Source organism: Penicillium vulpinum (genome assembly GCF_028829585.1).
Source record: "Penicillium vulpinum strain IBT 29486 chromosome Unknown utg000002l_segment0_segment0, whole genome shotgun sequence".
In the NCBI taxonomy this organism is placed as follows: Eukaryota; Fungi; Ascomycota; class Eurotiomycetes; order Eurotiales; family Aspergillaceae; genus Penicillium; species Penicillium vulpinum.
Genome location: NW_026643242.1, coordinates 4324129 through 4337551, shown reverse-complemented (window position 1 = coordinate 4337551; position 13423 = coordinate 4324129). Strand labels below are relative to the sequence as shown.

Genomic DNA, 13423 nt, shown 5'->3' with positions numbered 1-13423 from the left:
CAGCTCCAGATATAAATATATAGAACAGAAAGGGCGCTTGAGATGATAACCAATAAATGACTTTGGAGTTCATTGTACGTCAACTCATTTGATACATATTTTCCACACTCCAACAAAATCACCTATACTTCATAGTCGAGCCCCTCTTTTCTTTCTTCAACTGCGTCTTACTCTTTGGGGCATCGGCCGCTTGACCAGCATCACCACCACCCATTCCAGCGAACCCCTTCTTCACGCCCATTACTGTGGTGTAGGCGGCGTACACAGAGTATAATGGGATCACAGCCCACAACCACCAGGCCCGATCATTGAAAAGACAGGCAGCGACAATGCATCCCTGGGTCCAGTAAAGCACATCCCACATATACTCCGTCAGGCCAGTTGCATTGAGATCCTCACCGGCGGAGCGCAGAGAACCATCTTCATTATAGCGGGGCCGGCCCATCCGATCCAGGTAGTATTCAATGGCAAGGGTTGGAACAGCCAGGAAGAAGTATGGCTTCAGTGAACGCGGCCGCTGGAAAACGAAATGCAGCAGGAGGAAGAGCAAGTGCAATGCAGCGGAGACGAGATGAGTACGGCTGAGGACAGCACCATTGCGGGTGGCCAGAGATTTGGCGGCTTTCTGGGATACAGTCAGACAATTCCTCAAACAATGATCAAAGCTAATCTGGAAGTTTACAGGCAGGAAGAAAGCCCCTCACTACATACCTGAGCCATGATTGAATGCGATCACCAAATGATCTGCAACTTTCTTCCAAATATGATCCTTTCCAAATTCAAGATAACTCCGATGAGTTCACTGCACTTTTTCCCTTTCCAATGGCGAGCAGACGACTAGAATTCGAGGTTGAACGGAGAATGAATTAGAAGAGAAGAGACATGCATATGACAGCTATGCACATCCGGGCCCGGGGTGATTGTTGCCCTCCACGACCCTCACCGCCGGCAGAAACGGCAGAAATGACAAAGACCGTGCTTCAGACCAAAATAACAGAAAGAACGACCGAAGTTCATCCTATCTTAGACACATCTTGCAGTCCCCCGCTTCTTTGGAAATGCTCCTGGCACTCTGAAAGACTCATACTGCGTCCGCAGATGACGTAACCAGAGAAATCCGTATTCACTACTTTCTATTCTTCATCCGCCTCCCATTTCCGGCTTGGGTTTACATTCCTCATTGTTCCACACCTAACGTACCGAGAGCAGTCGATAGCTCCTGCAACTGGGTAATTTCAACCAAGACATCGGACTTCCTGCTGTCCATGTCTTGCGGCTGTTGATGGACCATTCGCTCGCGCTGCAACAACCCACCCGATCGCGTCGTTGTTTCCTCCCCGCGTCTTGGAGGACAGTACAAAGGCGCCGGACATTGATGTTACAGTAACGCTGAAGAGCCGACCCTATCAATCGCATTATTATCGCGACGTCAATAGCCACTACACACTCCCCGCCTTGCCCAGTGCTGTCGCATAACGTGCTGCCGACCCCTCATCATGGCCTTGTCCACCGGGCATATTGCCAGCCAGCTAAGGCACCTCATCTATTACCAACTTGACAACAACCTAATCCGAAACGCGCTCTTCCTCGCTACACGCCTCCATGCCTACGAACCGAGATCCTTTGAGGCCCAATATTTGCTTGCACTTTGCCATCTACACAACGGAGAAGTAAAAGCGGCGTACGAATGCAGTCAGGCAACAGGCTCGCGTGGTCTGCACGCCGGCTGTGCCTATGTCTTTGCTCAGACTTGCTTGGACTTGGGGAAATACCTGGATGGTGTTGCGGCTCTGGAGCGCAGCAAACCGCTCTGGGCCTCCAAGAACCACTGGAGTAAGCACCGGCAAACTTCTCCATCTTCGAGCTCAAGCGCTAACCACAATACAGACAAGCATAGTGAAACTCAGCGACAGCACCTCCCTGATGCTGCAGCTGTTTATTCACTGCAGGGGAAACTTTGGCACGCACATAAAGATCTGACCAAAGCAGTTGACTGCTACGTAGAGGCACTAAAACTGAACCCCTTCATGTGGGATGCATTCCTGGGGCTTTGCGAAACAGGTATGTCCTGCTTCTTTCTCTTGAGGTGAGGCTTGTCTAACGCAATATTATCAGGTGTCAATATTCGAGTCCCGAATATCTTCCAGCTCAGCCCTGAACTTCTTGCAATAATATCTTCATCACCGGGGGAAACAACTACTACACCCGAGAATGTGACTTATGAAGAAGGAAACCTTTCCATGCAACCTCCTGCTAACCCTGAATCTGATCCTTTTATGGTCTCTGCCTCTCGTGGCGAGACTGACGCCGCATTTGGGAGCTCTGCTCTTTGGGGAAAATTGAATGGTAGCTCTGTCAATTTTCCTGTTATGGCACAGCCGGTCTTCCATGATGGAATGGAGACTCCAGGCGCACAGAGCAGTGGCTCTGATGACTTCCGCATTGCGAATGGTGTCACTGACCCAGAAACTGGATGGGAAGCACCCTTGGCCCCTGCTCGAAAGACACGAACAATCCAGACTATGAGCCTTGACCATACTGGGCAACCTCCGCCGCGAATGCGTCCAACAGGCATCAGACCTCGACACAAAACACGAACCGAACCAGAGTCTCAACCGACTGCTCCAGTAGAAAGAGACCCCTCTCTTGTATCAAGATTCGGCGACCGCAAGCGCACAGTCTCTGGACAAGTAGCGCATCCCCTTCCTTCATCACAGCCGACTGAACCAGGTGCTCCTCAACGCCGAAGTGTTCGCCTCTTCAACCAGATCAAACCTACAACCAGCAAGCTTTCAAACAGCACGCTTACTGGCAGAGACGGCCGCGAAATGAAGAAGTTGAGAGGAGGGCCTACGAAAGGACGGGTAGGAGGTGTGCCCACTGTTGGACGTGTCGTGAGTGGCAATCGAAAACCCATGGAGACACCCGACAATGATGGTAAAGACAATCGGACTGGCTTCTCACAATCCCATCCCTCTGTCCCTCCATTACCCAAAAATGCTGAAAAAACCAAAGAACTCGAAGCCTTGGATTGGCTTCTGGGTCTTTTCAATAAACTTGCATCTGGATATTTCTCATTGAGCCGTTACAGGTGCGCGGACGCCATCAGCTCTTTTAATTCTCTCTCCCAAGGGCAGCGTGAAACCCCTTGGGTTTTATCTCAACTTGGACGTACCTATTTCGAACAAGCAAGCTACACAGAAGCTGCCAAGTATTTTTCCAGGGTTCAGAAATTAGCGCCCTCTCGCATTGAAGACATGGAGATCTACTCGACTGTCTTATGGCATCTGAAAAGTGATGTAGAACTGGCTTACTTGGCTCATCAGCTACTTGAAGCTGATCGCCTATCCCCTCAGGCATGGTGTGCTATTGGCAACTCTTTCTCCCACCAACGGGATCACGATCAAGCACTCAAGTGCTTCAAGCGTGCCACCATGATTGATCCTGGATTTGCATATGCTTTCACGCTACAGGGACATGAATACGTCGCCAACGAAGAATATGACAAGGCGTTGGAGGCTTACCGCCACGGCATCAACGCGGACAATCGACATTACAATGCTTGGTACGGCCTGGGGACGGTGTATGACAAAATGGGCAAGCTTGACTTCGCTGAGCAGCATTTCCGCAATGCAGCCAGCATCAACCCGACGAACGCAGTGCTCATTTGCTGCATTGGTCTGGTATTAGAGAAAATGAACAATCCCCAAGATGCCCTGGTTCACTACGGCCGAGCTTCCTCGTTGGCCCCCAACTCGGTGTTGGCCAAGTTCCGCAAGGCGCGCGTCCTGATGAAGCTGCGAGAATACAAATTTGCTTTGGCGGAATTGAAGATCCTGAAGGACATGGCCCCGGATGAGGCAAACGTGCACTACCTTCTTGGAAAGCTATACAAAATGCTCCATGACAAGGCTAATGCTATCAAGCATTTCACGGCGGCCTTGAACTTGGACCCGAAGGTACTTCTTGGAATATCCTTTCCCAATTTTCCCTTCCCCTTCTGAGATGTTTCTAACTTTGATCCCACACAGGCTGCACAATACATCAAGGACGCAATGGAGTCGTTGGACGACGACGATATGGAGGATGAGGACATAGCGTAGGCCTGTGATGTCCCAGGTCTTTCTGTTGGGTTCCCACGGGGCCCTCTCTTATGAACTCGGCGTTTGAGGGCCTCTTTGCGCAGCATCATTGAGGAGTTTTTTTTTTTTCCAGGTTTAGACATCTGGCATATGACGGTGTTCTGTACATTAGTGAATGATTTTCCCTGAGTGTGCATCACGAGCATGATGCATGCATAATTCCATTATTTTTCAAGGAAAGTGATTCTCATGATTAGCCGAATCCTTGAAATATTCTTGATTCTACAATACCAATATCCCCGCAAGTGCCCTAGTGACATGGATCGTCATATGCACCTGCCAGGCGGTAAGTCGGCATGGGGCAGAAAACCGATTCAACGTTTCTACCCCAATTTGCCCATCCCCACAAGCTATGCATGGCTCAGTCTTGGATTTGATCTGCCATTCCTCTTTTCTTTTTTGATTCCTTAGCCGTATTACAGTCGTGGGCTGGGTTGTTGCCCGCATCGCCGTGAACAAAGTATGTCTCCTCTCGGGAAGTATAATTGACTTCCTCTGACTGCATTTACCTAGTTCTTCTTAACTCGCCCAACAACCGTCGTCATGTCTTTCGGCTCTTATATTGCTTCAGGGGCTAGCGCTTTTGTCGTGTTGACCGTCTCCCTCTTTGCACTCGGCCAAAAAGTGCCTCGCGCCGCTTTCGCCGCCCGGTGTCTCGCCTCATACGGCTGTCTCCTCGTTTCTGCCGGGTACGGCGTGGTTGTCTCGATCTGTCTGCGGCTAGTTGGATACGGCCGTGTTTCACAATGGGCAGCGGGCCGCAGCTTTAAGTGGCTGATGCGGTTCACAACTGGCGTCACGTTCGAGGTTGTCGAAGGAGCAGAATACCTTTCCACCCGTCCGGCCGTCTTCATTGGCAACCACCAGACTGAGCTCGACGTCTTGATGCTTGGCTGTGTCTTCCCGCCATACTGCAGTGTCACTGCCAAGAAGTCGCTGCGGAATATTCCTTTCCTGGGCTGGTTCATGTCTTTGTCGCGGACTGTATTCATTGACCGTGCCAACCGAGAGACAGCCCTCAAGGCTTTCGACGGCGCCGCGGCCGAGATGCGTGATCACCGCCAGAGTGTTTTTATTTTTGCTGAGGGTACCCGGAGTTACTCCGACAAACCTACCCTACTACCCTTCAAGAAGGGTGCTTTCCATCTCGCTGTCAAGGCCGGTGTGCCGATCGTGCCGATTGTGACGGAGAACTATTCGCACGTTCTGTCGCCTCGTGCCTGGCGATTTAATGCTGGGACTATCAAAATCAAAGGTGGGTCATACTAGAAATTCCCAAGATATACTGAGCATGACTAACAACTCTGGAATAGTCCTGCCTCCCATCCTGACTCAGGATTTGACATCAGGCGATGTGGATAGCTTGACCCTGTCGACTCGGGATTCGATGCTCAGCACTCTTGCATCAATGTCCCGTGCGCAGAAGAACGAGGCCGATGATGCTCGCACCAATGGCGTTTCCAGCGCCGTGGAAATCTAAGTGCCAAGATAAAATCGTCATTCGTCACATAGCTCCACGCTCGGCACTTACCATATGGCTCTCCTGGTTTGAGTGCAATATTGGGTATTCAAATCTAAAGTCCATAACGACCAAGAGCAAATCCGAACACCACAATTAACGAAGAAGCAATCCGCCTGGTTCTTCGGTACCTACTCTCCGGTTCATGACCCAAGAAATATAATTCGAGAGCTACAGATGTTGAACCGATCCGACACCATAATCCTTCACTGCCCAAGAGAGCAACAATGATCTAGACATTGGCATTGCCTCTTGACACACTTTTCACTCTTGAGATCATCTCACCTCTTCCCCTTTGGCAATTTAAAATGTATATATCCTTAGCGCAAACGCATGACATGACCCGGCTACTGTTGGACACTTGCTTTTTTTTCCATTTTTGTATACTTGGTTTACATGGGACCATAGAATAGAAATAGGCCTGAATTCTTTACTTGCTTTTGTCCACGCAACTTGTATTTTATCTTCAAAGGTCGACCTTAGATCAGCTGTTTCAGTAATTGAAAAGTAACATCAAAAATATATTCATTGGGGGGCTTATTAGAGATGGGTATATGATCAGCACTCACCTAGCGTTCTGGAAAAATAATTACAACTAGGCCAGAAAGGATTACGCTTGGAATATGACGGTCTAGTATTCACAATATAAGGCCTAGAGATGGAAGAAAGGAGGCATTTCGATTTCGTTAATCATTACAAGGCAATCCACAGACATATGCTCAAGGGGAATCATCACGCCGAAAAGCTCGCTCAAAAAGGAATATGGATGAGGAGATGGAACATGCAAGTAACTCGGGGGATGACTACCTGGCCATATCCCAGGAAGAGGGGGCTTGGAAGCTTATAGTTTCCGGGTGTGCTCGCAGCGGCCCTCGGCGCAAAGCCGGATATCGATGTCAATATCGACCTCTTGCATGGGCAACCAGGGGTCGCTGATTGCCGAGTGCACCCGCCAGGGGTCCCGGTCACCAATTGTGCGAAGCGCAAGGGGAGGAATGCGGACGTTCTGAGATCCATTCTCAGGATCGAGGACTGTGATGTACCCGGGCAGGTGGTGATCGTTGTCATTCATGACCACCTGCGGAGGAGCGGCTCCGATATTGGGGCCTGACGCAGCTGTAGCGACAATGTAGTCGGACTCGAACCCGACGAGCTGAACACGCACGGAATGGTTGGGAATGCCACCTAAGGAGATTTTGACATCGGAGTAAGGCGGGCCCCAATTTTGGACTGAGGGTGCAATGAGAGTAGAATTGGGGAGATGATGACCAGTAAATCCGAGTTTCTGAACGGGTTCGGGGGGGATGACATTTGTGAATTCCAAATCCTTTATCCAAGAGGCCAGAAGGCCATCTCCGGTCATTTTCAAGTAAGCCTCCTTGAGAGCCCAAATCGAGTAGAACAAGCGAATGCCGTAGGCGGCAAGAACCTCCTCATTATCTTTGCTCGGGTCACTTTTACTGATACCACGCTCACGAGCCAATTTGAGGGTCGCGTATGGGTTCTTGATGGTTGCAAGCTCACGGGGTGAGAGAACATCAGTGAAGACATCCACAAAAGTGGCCAGATCGGCAAGCGTCTTCGGGGGACGATTAGCTCGACGACGAGAGGGCTCATCGACACAGGCAATGTCGATGCCTACCCGAGGCAAGCCTTGTGGTTCACCGGTTAAGGAGTGGGCTGTTGCGGCACGCGTGCCTGCGAACAGAGTAAGACCAGCCTGGTGGCTGACGTTGAAATCAAGACTTGAGTCATAGAATGGGCGATTTTCGGGAATGGGAGTACGCTGAATCTTAACCTTACTCCAGGGAGTGCCAGTGGCTTGGTGCACGTAGTAATATTTCAGGAGCTGGGAGGCCAAGGACAGGCGCTTGTCCGAAGTTTGGTAGTACTTCTTGACGGCTGTCTGGTCAGACGGAGTTAAGGTTTCGAGTAAAGGAAGATCAAAAGGTTTTTCATCCCAATGTCTGACATCAATGTACCATCGGACTAACGTAGGCTGGGCGATCATAGATTTATCAATCAAGTCCGAGTTAGGCTCATTGGAGAGGTCACTCTGTTTGATCTCATTGAGATCCATTTTGGTCTAAACTAGGTTAACCGGGTGCATTCCTAAAGGCCCTGTAATTACTCACCAGTTTAGATACACCGAGGTCTACCATTGTATTGTTATCGCAGGGTCTCATATATTCGCACCAAAGATGCTCCGCATCCCAGATCGAAGCTATATTGGCGCCTTATCGAGGGTCTTATCTACCTGAAGCACGTGCCGACAAGACAACAATGTCCACGGGTGTCCACTGGTTTGTGCGTGGAGCTAAGATAGCGGGGAACAGATAGATAGGGCGAGCGTGGAAATAGGTCCGCGTGTTTTGGAAAATTTTGGAAAAGCGGGTAGAGAAATGAGTAAGCGTGGAAATACTGTTTGACTATATCTAATGGTACGTGGAGACAAAGGTCACATATGGGACCTCGTCTGTTCTTGATGTCGCGTGGAATTTAGATGGAGATAAGAGCATATCACGTGAGGATAAGTTCCCCGCCAAAGTCAAAGTCACGTGCTTATAAACGAGTCATCAATATCAAGAAGAACCCGAGGTCGGATGGTCCTCAATTCCTATCTTTATAGACAATGGCTATCACCGTCGGGGTTCTGGCCCTACAGGGCGCATTTTTTGAGCATGTGCAGCTCTTGAAAAAAGCTGCCGAGCAACTGCCGTCGTCGGAATGGCACTTCATTGAAGTACGGACGCCACAAGAGCTAGCAACATGCGATGGCCTAGTCTTGCCCGGAGGCGAGAGTACCACCATGTCTTTGGTCGCAGCGAGATCAAATCTTCTCGAGCCATTGCGGGAATTTGTAAAGTAAGTGACTTCGGTCAATTCATATCAATTCGATCTAATACGTTGGGTATGCGCAGAGTGGATCGCAAACCAACATGGGGTACATGCGCCGGGCTCATTCTGCTAGCTGAGTCTGCCAATAAGACGAAGAAGGGCGGGCAAGAGCTGATCGGTGGCCTCGATGTGCGAGTGAACCGAAACCACTTCGGCCGACAGACAGAAAGCTTCCAAGGCCCGTTGGATCTACCATTCTTGGGTCCGAATGCGCCTCCCTTCCCAGCAGTATTCATTCGGGCCCCTATCGTGGAAAAAATCCTCCCTCACCATGAGGGCGTTCAAACAGAAGAGGTTCAATATGACGACGTTGTTGTGGCACCATCCAGACAAGCGCGGGACTTGGTGGCGCAAGCAGCAACAGCAGAGCACGTCGAGGTACTAGCAACACTGGCGGGACCGGCAGCTCAAAATGCCACGGCGGGTCGAGACGTCAATCCAGACCTAGAAACTGGCGACATTGTTGCAGTGCGACAGGGCAATGTATTTGGCACCAGCTTCCACCCGGAGCTGACAGGCGACGCAAGAATCCATACTTGGTGGCTGCACGAAGTTCAAGCAGCAGTGCTGAAACGCGATAAGTTAAAGCAATAATTCACTAGTATTAGAAGGTGATGGGGGGAAAAGAAAATTGTAAATAGGGTATTTGGTGAATAGACATTTCCTGTTTCTGCTAATTGGAATCACCGTCCCATGAAGTAACGCCATTGTTTTGCCAAGCCAGTACTTTTCCATTATGTCCTGACCTACCTACCTTCCGGCACCGTATTCATCCTCCTCACGCTGGCGCTGCTCATCGTAGGCGCGGCCATATCCACCACGGCCCGGATCGTATTCTTCACGGTATTCGTCACGCACTTGACCACCCGATTTGCCTCGTCTGCAGAGAAAGTCAGCCATTACTAGCTTGTAGCCGCCATTGGTGAAGACCACATACCCAAATTGTCGTCCTTCCTCAAATCCAGGGTCAAGGTCTGTCCGAATGATCCGCTCATCCAGCTTTGTTCCTCCGATGTACTTCAAGCAGTCCAGCGCATCTTGGTGGGTATAATACTCGACGAAGCAAAAGCCGCAGGGTGTTTTGTTGAATCGGTCGAGGCCCATTACAAGCCGCTTGATCTCACCGCACCTGAAATTCGAGGTTAATCATAATTCGAAGGGAACCGAAGGCGCATTCTTACTTGGCGAAGAGTTCGTGGATTTGTTCTTCAGTGGTATAAAATGAACTTGGGTTGGTCAGTAACGGCAATTGCGTCTAGATTATTGCATGCTTTCATACAGATTTCCCACATAGAGAGTTGTCGCGTTTTTCAATTTCTCATCAGGCTTTTCCTGTTGCTGTTGCTCCTCATCCTCGCGATCATTAAATCTGCGTCGCTTGTTCTGTGTACAGTTGTTCAGCCTCTATAGCCCATTCGGACCGGTTTTGACACCTTGACAAAGGGCAATCCAGGACGAGTACTCACCTTGCTAACATAGTATGCACTGGGTCGATCCAGTCGGTCGACTGTATTTACAGCCAGTAAGCTCATGGTGAATTGAGACTAAAAGTTGAACTTTGAAGTGTGCTTGACGGAAGGTAGTTGGGGAAGCAAAGCAGCTCGGAGCTCTGCGAGAGATTCTTGGCACCCAAGAATTCCACTCCGCATCAACAACTTTGCTTTGGTCTACTTCGCTTTTCACCCGCACCACTTGTCTGCTATTTCCGACCGCTCCAGGATGGTCTGAAGCTCTTCATAAACTCCGACTATACAATTCAATTTACCAGTCATCCTTAATGCCGAAGGTCAACAGTTATGCGCCTTCCTGGCTATGCCGGCCCTCGCCTGGCGCAAAGTTCTTGTCCAGTTCAGCCAAAACTCCAGCGGAGAACCAAACCGGATACAAGGATATGAGCAATGGAGCTACGCGAACGATCGCTAAGAGGGGAAATGAAGTTTTCGCTGTTATTGACAATGAGATACGGTGGTCAAACCTTGCCCGACTCAAAGACCAATGGCAACAAGAGATTAAGCAAAAGAAGGGATCTGCTGGTCAAGCTGAAGAGCAAACTGACAACGCCCAGCTCCCTCCCTACAGGGTATGAACACCTAATACGCTTAAGAGAACCAGATTCGGGTTAAAGTGCATTGCGACTAACAGTTCCGCAGGTTTTAGCCGTGCCTGTGTACGGACTGATCAAACAGATCATCCCCTCCCCGAACGGTGCCTTCCTCGCCATCGTCACTGAACACACCGTTCATATCTCCGTTCTCCCCGATTCTTCACACCTTTCGTCCTCCGACTCGGACAATATCCGGCTGAAAACATATCAGCTAGGACCGACGACCCATGTTATTCCCGAGGCGCCGGTGGTCTCCGCGCTATGGCATCCACTAGGGTTGCAAACCAATCTAGGGGGGTGTATTGTTACCATCACAGCTGATGCTGCGGTGCGTGTGTGGGAGTTGGACCGGAATAACCACTGGTCCTTTGACCAGCCGACCCTGGCAATCGACCTAAAGAAGCTCGTTGATGGGACCTCATCTGACCAAGACTTCTCACCTTCTGGATTTGGGAAAAGCAAGGGATTCTCTGCTGATGCCATTGACATGGAGGTTGCCTCAGCCTGTTTCGCTGGCAATGGGAACGAGAAAGAGGATGCATGGGCGCCTATGACCCTGTGGGTAGCGATGAGACCCGGTGATCTCTATGCGCTCTGTCCTCTCCTGCCATCCAAATGGCAAGCCCCTGCTACGACCATTCCTTCTCTTTCTGCTGCGATTATTCCGAAACTCGGTGCTCTAGAACAAGAGTCCGAGGAATCGGAGGAGGAGTTGATTGCCTGCCGGCAACAGTATGACTGGCTGTCCGAGCTTGATGAACAAGAGCCTCTAGATGGGTCTTCTGGATCAGAAACAATCCAAGGCGCAGATGTGTTCACCCGTCCGGCCAATCCTAGCGCCATTCCAAGATTACAGGGGCCTTTCTGCTTCGACAATGGCGATGAAATCGATGATTTAGATCTCTGTGATCTTCTTGTCATTGCTGCCAGACTAAACGTCGAGGATCTCATGATGGGCGAAGAAGAAGAACTAGCCGTGGAAACCGGAGATCAGGACAAGCTTTCGGCAACAGTTATTTCTCTTACTAGCGGGAATGGCCGAGTCCACATCTGTCTGGAGCTCGATGGTGTTGAAGGACAATGGCTACCCAAATCTAGAAAGAACGCGTTCCGAACTCCTCTTTCGGAGCCGACTGATTTGGTCTTGGTCGAATCACTGGATACAATCAAGAATGGAGATGAAACAAATACATGGCCTACTTTCACTAAGGATGTCCATTCTCCATACTCGTTCTTTGTCACAACCGCGACGAACGTGGTGTTCCTCTCTCTATCCGATTGGGTACAGAGACTGGAGGCTGAATTGCAAACTGAAGACACCGCAGGTTCCGCTTTCCGTCTCCAGGTTCTCTGTGACGGGAATGTGAGCAATCGAGAGAAAATTTTGCAGGTTTCGGATGCCGATATCATCACGCAGAATGAACACCTAGCCTCGTCTCTCGTCTTCTATGACTTCGACCTTGGCTACTTGCTCCTCACTTATCATCCATCTAACCCTTATGCAGCTGTAATGGATACACCAGAAGATTCTCTGTCCGTGGAATTGAACAAATCGCTGTATGAGCCCAGGGCGCCAGCGTCAGGCTTGCCTGTTTTGCCCCCAAGCCGGGCCCCGTATCAAGTTCCCGCCATTTTCTACGCCAACTCTCCGCTGGATTCCTTTGTCGAAAAACACGTCCCACACCGGCAACGCCATACGCTCAAGGAACAAGTGCGCCTATCTCCTGCGACATTGGACCTTGTGGCTACTGCGCATCGCGTGCTATCTGCTCATACAAATGCTCTTGAGCGAGCTGCTTCGGATCTATTCCGCCGTTGTGAACGGCTGCAGGGCGAGATGCAGGACCAATTGAAACAGCTTGCAGATGTTGCAGAACGTGTCAAGGGTGTGACAAGTGAGATTGGAGAAGATGGAAATCGCAAGGAGGGAGTCCGCAACGGAGACGCGCTGGATAAGAGATTGCAAGCCGCCCAGGATAGGCAAAGTGAACTGAACCGACGATACGAGGCACTACGCACAAAGGTCTTGAATTCTGGAGGTCGCCCTCTGAGTGAAAGGGAGAAGGCTTGGATAACCGAGGTGAATGCGTTGTCTGCATCCCTGCAACAGGGTGCAGGCCAAGAGGAGGATCAGCCATTGATCTCACGGCTGGACACTGTAAGCTTTGTCTTTCTGGTATTCGTCTCAAATAGAAATACTCACATACTATCTAGGTCAAACGCCTTGCTCTGGACCTTATGGCCCAAACCAAGTCTGTCATGGGCAAAATGCCTTCTCCAGAACTTGGAACTCCGTCCTCTCCTGGGGGCCAGCCTAAGGTTCCCCAAAGACTGCAACGGGCCAAGGTTGCAGACGCGATGAGAATGGTCGAACGAGAGTAAGCTACTTCTTTCAATTACTTGGTAATTAATCAATCACTAACCTCTTCCAGGTCCGCTGTCATTGATGCGATTACTTCCCGTTTAGAACGACTGAACACGAGCCTGTGAACTGTCTAGCTCTGCGTGTTGTTAGAGGGATCTAGTTTTTCACCTGTATGTTATTATTACGCATCAATCCACAAGGCTTGTAAGATAAGCCACTGTTTCAATTTTGAACATGGCTATCCTAAGCGATTCATCCAAAAGTTATAAAGCCATTAATCGTTGTTACAATATGTCAATCTTGGTATATTCCTCCTAGTTGATTTAGATAGCCTCAAACGGCTGCTCTGTTCATGGGTCCACACCTCTTCATACTGTTCCTATATGCACAATAAT

The 13423-nt window shown here is 49.9% G+C and overlaps 6 protein-coding genes across 6 annotated transcripts; 3 read left to right on the top strand and 3 right to left on the bottom strand.

The window, feature by feature from the left end:
• Positions 1-118: 118 nt before the first annotated feature.
• Positions 119-720, bottom strand: N7479_004662 (SND2/TMEM208 family protein; the record flags this gene model as incomplete). Its single annotated transcript, XM_057252359.1, has 2 exons — positions 119-625; positions 712-720. 2 exons carry the CDS (start codon positions 718-720, stop codon positions 119-121), a joined length of 516 nt encoding a protein of 171 aa, XP_057111684.1.
• Positions 721-1496: 776 nt separating this feature from the next.
• Positions 1497-5622, top strand: N7479_004661 (anaphase promoting complex subunit bimA; the record flags this gene model as incomplete). The annotated part of the gene is made up of 7 exons (XM_057252358.1): positions 1497-1833; positions 1888-2061; positions 2116-3959; positions 4032-4099; positions 4554-4602; positions 4656-5397; positions 5456-5622. The coding sequence occupies 7 exons, from the start codon at positions 1497-1499 to the stop codon at positions 5620-5622; spliced, it is 3381 nt and encodes a 1126-aa protein (XP_057111683.1).
• Positions 5623-6502: 880 nt separating this feature from the next.
• On the bottom strand, positions 6503-7741 carry N7479_004660 (4'-phosphopantetheinyl transferase family protein; the record flags this gene model as incomplete). Its single annotated transcript, XM_057252357.1, has 1 exon — positions 6503-7741. The coding sequence occupies one exon, from the start codon at positions 7739-7741 to the stop codon at positions 6503-6505; it is 1239 nt and encodes a 412-aa protein (XP_057111682.1).
• A 552-nt stretch (positions 7742-8293) lies between these two features.
• On the top strand, positions 8294-9153 carry N7479_004659 (pyridoxal 5'-phosphate synthase subunit PdxT; the record flags this gene model as incomplete). Its single annotated transcript, XM_057252356.1, has 2 exons — positions 8294-8526; positions 8583-9153. The coding sequence occupies 2 exons, from the start codon at positions 8294-8296 to the stop codon at positions 9151-9153; spliced, it is 804 nt and encodes a 267-aa protein (XP_057111681.1).
• Positions 9154-9309: 156 nt separating this feature from the next.
• On the bottom strand, positions 9310-10091 carry N7479_004658 (nuclear cap-binding protein subunit CBC2; the record flags this gene model as incomplete). Its single annotated transcript, XM_057252355.1, has 4 exons — positions 9310-9688; positions 9741-9785; positions 9839-9942; positions 10026-10091. The coding sequence occupies 4 exons, from the start codon at positions 10089-10091 to the stop codon at positions 9310-9312; spliced, it is 594 nt and encodes a 197-aa protein (XP_057111680.1).
• Positions 10092-10336: 245 nt separating this feature from the next.
• Positions 10337-13153, top strand: N7479_004657 (uncharacterized protein; the record flags this gene model as incomplete). Its single annotated transcript, XM_057252354.1, has 4 exons — positions 10337-10639; positions 10710-12821; positions 12878-13041; positions 13096-13153. 4 exons carry the CDS (start codon positions 10337-10339, stop codon positions 13151-13153), a joined length of 2637 nt encoding a protein of 878 aa, XP_057111679.1.
• Between the last annotated feature and the right edge of the window lie 270 nt (positions 13154-13423).